At 43.4% G+C, this 8,187-nt stretch overlaps 1 protein-coding gene across 1 annotated transcript in view; it reads right to left on the minus strand.

Moving 5' to 3' along the window:
• The window catches only part of LOC125310947 (protein Wnt-5b-like), a 16,942-nt gene continuing 8,755 nt past the window's right edge, over window positions 1-8,187 (minus strand). Inside the window, exon 5 of the mRNA XM_048268748.1 lies at window positions 1-473. Coding sequence (XP_048124705.1) covers window positions 15-473 — 459 coding nt within the window. The 3' untranslated portion in view covers window positions 1-14. The remainder of the gene's footprint in view (window positions 474-8,187) is intronic.

The raw sequence follows: 8,187 nt of genomic DNA on the forward strand, positions 1-8,187 counted from the left end.
CTCTCTGTCCGTGGCTACTTGCAGACGAACTGGTCGACCAGTGAGGTGCAGCGCTTGCACTTGACGTAGCAGCACCAGTGGAACTTGCAGTGGCATCGCTCGTGCCGGTAGGTCTTGAACTGGTCGTAGCCACGGCCACAGCACATGAGCTCGCAGCCGTCCACACCCTCGGACGTCTTGTTGCAGAGCCGGCCGTGCGTGCCGAGCGAGCCCGTGCTCTCGTTGCGGAGGCAGTAGTCGGGGCTGGCGTCCAGGTAGACGAGGTCGGTGGCGGTCGGCGGGTTGAAGCGCTGGTTGACCTGCTCCAGTTTCCCACGGCGACCCACGCGCATGGCCGTGGCGCTGTCGTACTTCTCCTTCAGGAAGTCGCCCACGCGGCGGAAGTCGGCCAGCTGCAGCCAGCACGTCTTCAGACTGCAGGAGCCGGACACGCCGTGGCACTTACACGCCACGTTGGCCAGGTTATACACCGCCTGCAGGGGGGCAGCAGAGACACAGAGAGACACATTAGGTTAGCCTGCAGGGGGCAACACAGACACATTAGGTTAGCCTGCAGGGGGCAGCAGACACATTAGGTTAGCCTTGCTGTGTCACATAAGTATTAAGTATAAGTATATACAGTGGGCAGTGCTTCGACTTGGCCAGCTTCACTCGCGGTCCGCGCGTGGGATCACGCGGTATCACGCAACTTTAATTTGTATTTTCCCACCGGTAGATGGCTCAAGTGAGCAGGGTGTCTCGTAAAAAGAAATGGAGCCTGGAAAACCCTACACAGACTTCACTACAGACTTTAGCAGACTGGTTTAGAAAAATAATTTAATAGCCAGAAATATGCCTGCCCTGCCCTAATAAAGAAATATTTGGTTAACTGCGAGTGAATCCCGCTTGCAGCCGTAGAAGAAACGCAGGACAAATTAAACATTCTGGTTTTTTCCGAAAGTGCAACGATGATAGACAGACATCATTTGGACAAAATATAGAACATATTAACCTCCGCTGCTCAGCCTAAATGCCTTCCTGTTACGTCCTGTTATCACGGAGTTACAGGCTTATAAACGATTTACTTCATTGGCGGTTTATTTTTTGATTATTAAAGAGTGTTTTTCATTTAAAGGTTTGACTTTGTGCTTATTCAGTAGAGCATTTAGTGCTCTTCCCAATCCCAGACGTTCACATTGCATGTTTGTTTGTAATGGATGCAACCGTGAGATAGGCTATGCGTTTGACGGCAATGAGTTGTTAACAGACATGAACCAAGACATATAGCCCAGCAGCAATCTAGGGACTGTTCTTTATTTATTGAAGGGGCCACCGGAGGAATTTTGAGTGCTTCAGTCAAAAGTTGCATGACCCTCCCTTGCCTGCTAGAAATTGTTCAATGACCCTCTGACAGAATTGTTAAAAAAGACATGACCCTCCCCTGCCAATTGTCGCTATCTTCCGCCCGCGCCACAGCCACACACTGTGATAATGTTCTTAAATCAATCTTTCCCGTAAGCTTGCATGCTACCAGTCCTTCCTTTTCAAATGTGTTGCGCCTTTTTGCACAATTTCACAAATAATCATATGTGATTATTAATATGACAAATAATCCCTGTGCACGGGGACCGAAACAATGCATGCCAACTTTTTCCGTGTTTATCACGTATTTTAACTTTCCCCGCTGTCTTGCAGTCTTAATGTTTTCCCGTAGAATATCCCATATTTTAATACTCTCATAACAGCCCTGCCATCGGGCCTGTCTCTGTGTTGCCCTGTTGCTACCTCTTGCCCTTCCAACGAAACAGATGTCTTCAAATCATCGTTTTCCTTGAAGGCGAACTTAGAGTGATGTTAACCTATTTAAGTTTAACTTGGCGTGATTGTCATTGAGAACACGATTCATTGGTGCTTGCATGTTCGCCCTTATGTCTCATGGCACACCTGAGGCTACTCAGCTACTAGAGAAAGAATTTCCCCTGTTTGTATGTTCACTGCAAGTTGGCCTACCATAACTTACCAACTCTGCACTGTAGACCCTAACTGGCCATTTACTGTATATTTTTCTGTGAAATAAGCAAATGTATTTGTTCAACTTTATGAAGCAGAATTACGCATAGGCTACTTGGAACATAATACATTTGACAAAGGACAGATGTATGTTGCTAGTGACAAAATATTAACTTTCAGTGTTTTACGATGTCTTTGTCATGGGGAAGTTTTTTTCCCCATGCATTTATTCTAGGCTACTGTCAGTGACTGCCGTGAGAGAAGCGGATTCTGTGTTTCGTTCATGTCAGTGACTGACGTGAGAGAAGCGGGGTCTGTGTTGTGTTGCATTGCGTTAATTTATTTTCAATTGGGCATGCCGTGCCGTGTCGTCCACAGCTAAGTTCTGACAAAGCCGAATTTACTCCTTTTGAAACAATGAGTGCGCGCATTTGTATGGTTATATTGCTTGACAGGGGGGATCCCAAGCAGCTTTCAGCCATTAGGCTACTTTGAGAACATTTCCTAATTCACCCGACACTAATATTCAAAATGTTGAAAACTATTTCGCATAGCCTATTAACTGACCACCCGATTCCGTTGACTGGGGGCAGGGGGGGCCATCAGACATTTGTGCCCAGGTAATCCGGCCCTGCCCCCAACAAATCACACCTTCCCACCAGCTGTGACAGCTTAAAAGAAGTCGAGAGGACTCCTAACTCACAGACCTATTCACAAACCGGTTTTGTGGCATTTAGCCTGTTTGAAATCCTATCGGCTACTGGAGCTTCCAATGCATTGAGGAAGCAATTTTGCATTGTAGGCATAACTAACAATGCAATAACGCCAACAACAACCAAAACTAGGCTACTCATTGTCAACATGTAAATTAAATGTAACATTATTGTGAATCAAATTAAAATGTTCTCTTTTGCAAACGTAGGCATAGGCATAGTAACAGATTAATTTAATAATGTTACAAAGATACTACATCAATCCGTATGTTTCATTAGGCTACAGGCTATTTGTTTTGCCTTACTCTTGATTCATTTAGGCTAGGCCTTTTTATTCAGTTATTCATCATCTTCTGTCCCTGTGTAGCGCACGCATTCTCAGACCTGTCACCTGCTACTCATCGTAAGGGAGGTGTTTGGAATCATTCCCGCGTTACAATCATCAGCCAATCAAGGTGGTCACTTCAGTCAAGCTCGTGCATGAGTAATAACGTCATCCATAGCAACGAAGACTCACTCACTCTTAGACTGTTAGTCAAATATTCGAGAGCAGACATGTCAAAGTCAAGGCCCGCGATGAATTATCTACGGCCCCCGGGATGATATTTGATTAGTATTAGAAGCGGCCCGCAGGCCACAGCCGCCGGCTGCTGTTTTGCACGCACCAATACTCTATTCCCCACAATGCAACGGTAGCCCACGAACTCACTGCGTCGCCGCAAGTGGGCCTCGGCTTCATTATTCATCAGTATTCAGTCAGGGCAGATGTCAACTTTCAGCTACCCCCCTCCCCAGTGTTGTGCCTGAACACGCTCAATAAACGAAAGTTCATGAACTCGCTCATATTTTTGAGTTTAACGGAACTGAACGCATTGTATTACTACTGCCTGATGAACGTTACTGTGAACTCGTTCATTCTGGTGTCTGTGAACGGCACGCTCTTTCAGTTTAACTTCGTTGAATAGGGTGCTAGATTTCTACAGAGCCTTCCACGCGAAAACCCGGCTAAAACACACCGTAAAAAGGCCTTAATATGGCAGCATACAGGTCCCATTTCTCAAACTATGGGCCGCGGTCCGCAGTGTGGACAATGGTCTGCAGAGTGAAATTATTCCCGGGCCATCCTCAGATAATTTGATTGATCAATGCAATTGATCAAGGAGCCGCGGACAGAAAAAGAAAACAAACATTTCTGCAATTAGTAGGAAATACTTGTTTGGTGTCATCAAACATAGAGGCATAGAATTAAGTCGTGGTATGAGCGTTTATTCAATGCATGCGTGTGCACGTTGGTAGCAAACACACTGTTTGGCATTAAGTATTAAAGTCAGCCAAAAGCTATTAATTAGTCTTAGTTAAAGATAGTTAAAGATCTCCAGATCAGTGATTTCACGATGATCTGATCCGCCCATTTACCACCATTCACAAAAGCTGGTATTGTGTTTCCTAAATCCTTACATTCAGGCATTCAAATGAAACGTAATTAGCATATAAATATTCTATCAGTGTATGATGCTTGCATGAGGGAAACATCCCAAAACAACGGCACCCATATAATTGCTGTTGTTTTGAGAAGTATTTCTCATGCAAGCATCATGCAACAATGCAAAAACAATGAAACTATTGTAGGCCTAATTATATTTCACATTAGTAAAGCAGTACTCTGATGTGCATGTTTTCACAAACTTTTGTGAACAATCTTAGCACTTTAAACATTGACTGTTTTGAAGTGCATGTATAGCAATACAGTATAAAAATTATAATAATTGTGATATTATGATAATTTGATGGGGGGTGGGAGGAGGGGGTGGGTTCATGTAGGTGGGCCCTATGACCCCAAAGTATGCCTTGACTGGGCTTCAGGTCAAAGAAGTTTGAGAAAGGCTGATGTAGACGACAAAGCAGCAAGGAGGTGTCGTATGATCATTTAAAAAAGTTTTATGACAAGGTCGGTGAGGATGGGAAAAATTGTACATTTCTGTGCAAACTTTGCCTGCACTTCAGTCACAGTCATTATTCATTTAATCATTAAATAAAATACAGTACACGTCTTGGTTCAATAGGTTACGTGCAGTCATTTTAATATGTTTTAATAAACATTGAACCAGTCCGGCCCTCGGCTTGTAGCAAATTTGTTTTTTTTGGCCCTCTAATGTATTTGACTTTGACATCCCTGTTCTAGAGCGCTCAGCTCCAGAATCTGTTCAGGAGTTGTCATTTTCCCTTACTAAGAGTAGCCTAGGTCTGAAAGGCTTTGTGAATAACTTAATAAGAGAAACTCCTATAGCTAAAATCTTTTATTGCTATTTAGGAGTAGCCTACTCCTGACCGCTGACCACCTCACACATTTCTCTAGATTTTGCAAAGACCTTACATGACACAATGCCATAAAATGCCAGTGTTTAGATGATACCAGTTAGGCCTACGTTCAACAGTAACATAAGTGTAATGAGCTATTCATTGTCGAAGGTGCATGGTGAAGTGAAATTCTTACTTAAACAAACATTTGCCGATATCATTGGATAGGGGACTATGCCTACTTGTTTATTTTTTACGTAGCCTACAATGGCCAGTTCAGACAAAGCCGAAATTACTCATTTTGAAACATTTGTATGGTTATATGGCTTGACTTAAATCCCAGAGAGTAGGCTAGGCTACCGCACCCCACAGTGATGGGCCTATAGCGGTCTTACGCGTTCAGTGTGGGGTATAAACAAGCTGACTTGTTACTGCCTGTCACAGACGTGGGGAGCTGAAGCTTGGGATACAGTTACTACAGTAACAGTATTTTATTTTACTTCTTATGGAATATATTTTTTCACTTTTATAAAGGCTTTGTTTGAATGCTGTTGGAACAAATAGTAGTTGATTATAAAGGCAACTTTCTGTTGCAATATTCTGTGTGTTCTGGACTGCAGGTAACTTGTTAAGCCAGTGGTTCTCAAACTTTTTCTTTCATTCCCCACTTTGATCAAGGGGCATTAACTGATGATAGTGGAGATAACGTGTTATCCCGAGGCCTTTGCAAGTTCAGACATCCCAAGTCTCCCCGGGCGTTCCGAGTCTCCCCAGATATTGATAGCGGCTCCTGACCCCGCAAATTAGATAAAATCTCCCGGAATCTAGAGTGAGCGATCAAGAGCGCCGCGATGCTAGACCGCGTGTGCATCTGAGTGTAGCGCATTACGAGGGGAGAGAGAGAGAGAGGTGGTGCGTGTGTGTCTGAGCGCATCAAAGACAGAGAGCATCCTGATTGGCCTGTTTAAGCTAAATCAACCAATCAGTTTTCAGTGTAGTATGGTTTTTATGTCTTTTCTCCTAACTTAATTAATGAGTTCAGTAGAAACAGGAGCGCCATGGTAGAGTCAGTGCCTCAAAAAGGAAAATGTAAGACCCATTTCAAAGTGTAGGCTACCCTTGTCTCATAAGAGTAAAACATAATGATGGACCTAGTCTTGCACGCTGCACTGTTTGTAAACAGTGACTTTAGCATTGCCCACAGCGGGTTAATGATTGCAAAAGACATGTTGAGGTGAGTTTAACAAGTGTCAATTCATGTGCATATTATTCAGGCCTATAGCCTACTAGATGGATAGTTGCCAAGGCTACATGAAAAGACCAAACTACCAAAATCTACATATTTTATTTTCACAATTTCCATCTATAGGCCTTCCTTATTTGTTGTACTGACATTATTGTATAGGCTAAAGTTTTTTTTGTTTTTTTTTTGGGGGGGGGGCGGGGAGGGCTTCGTGATGCCTCCCTGAAATGACTTTTTGCAAGTTGGGATGTCTGCAAGTTAGCATCTCCGATGGTAGTCTACCCTATTAAAAATATAAGTTTTCGATGTCCCAAACGGAGAGCCATACTTTATTGTTTTAACAATCTCTATGCTACTCACCAAAATGTAGGCATGGGAACATGATGAAGTATCCAACTGTCGTGTTTTAAATTATTGTGATTACGAGCCAGTGGTTTTCAAACATTATGCGTGACTCGGACATCTATGCAACAGACTCCTATCGTCCTCGCATTCGCAAAATGAGGACATACAGACTGCTCAGATAACAGGTGTACCTCCAGTTATGCATGGTTTTAGTCAAGTAATTTAAATGTGCTGGTGAAACAGCTGTGTACTCTGGGCACAGTTCTTCCAGAGCTTCGTGCCAAGTAATAAGCGTTGAGTCGAGATGTTTGTGTGAATGAAACGGCTGTTTAGGCCATAGTGTGACATGTAAACCAATAGTGTAAAGATGACGCCACAGGGTTTTATTTAAGAGAGCCTATGTTTGTATGTAGGCAATTTATATTCACAATACTTAGGCCTACTAAAATAAATAGTATTTTATTTGTATTGGTTGTTTAGAGTAAAAAAAAAAATCGGTCGGTCTTAACGGAAGTTTACAACCGGCAAGTCGGTCAGACTAAAAGGGGAAAAAAATAAATATTTGGGTCGGTTCTAAATTGACAGGGTCGGTGGGGTTACGGCAAACAAAAATATTTTTAAGGATGGCCTGGCAGTGTTTTTTTGCGCATCTGCAGAAGTCAGACAAATATGAATGTAATTCTGCGGCATAAAGCAGATGTATTTGTTTATTGTACAGAAAAATAAAAATTACATGTCAAGCAGTCAATTGACTACATTGCAGTCAAGAAGTAGGGCAAATGAATTTACGAAACCAAAACTTGGGTCATAGTTGTCTAAGCCTCTATTGCGTAGCCTGTTAAAAACGTCGCCAGATAGTATTAAATCGGCAACAACATTGTTTTCTGCAGAAGCCTACCTAAGGCTACAGATTAATTCTGAACAGTTATTTTCTACTGGCTCAATTATCACACCACTGTTTTGATTTTATGAGCTGGCGTAACCCCAACACTGACAATTATGTAGACAGCAAATTTCGATTTCGATTTTTGTTACCACCGTGGTAGTCAAGCCTTAAGACATACCCAAGTAGCCTAAATCGAGGTAATGTTTAATTATGCATGATTTTGATTTTGAATTAGTAGGGCTGGGATTCCTCTCGGCAAGTCTCCTGCTTTTTCAAAAGGGGCGGCAGGCAGAGCGATGTACAGAGGCAGAGCGATGTACAGTGGCAGAGCGACGCACAGTGGCTGAAAGTGGTACTAAAGCTTCACGCAGCTTCACGCCTCGTAATGCGCGACTGAAGTGGTCATTTGAAAGCGATGCCCACTGTATACTCTTTTGATCCCGTGAGGTCAAAAAAAGAGGTCTCTGCATTTATCCCAAACCGTGAATTAGTGAAACACACACAGCACACAGTGAGGTGAAGCACACACTAATCCCGGCGCAGTGAGCTGCCTGCATCTACAGCGGCGCTCGGGGAGCAGTGAGGAGTTAGGTGCCTTGCTCAAAGGCACTTCAGCCGTGCCTACTGGTCGGGGTTCGAACCGGCAACCCTCCGGTTACAGGTCCGAAGTGCTAACCAGTAGGCCACGGCTGCCCACAACCATCTAAAAACAC

This window comes from Alosa alosa, chromosome 17 (assembly GCF_017589495.1).
Source record: "Alosa alosa isolate M-15738 ecotype Scorff River chromosome 17, AALO_Geno_1.1, whole genome shotgun sequence".
In the NCBI taxonomy this organism is placed as follows: Eukaryota; Metazoa; Chordata; class Actinopteri; order Clupeiformes; family Clupeidae; genus Alosa; species Alosa alosa.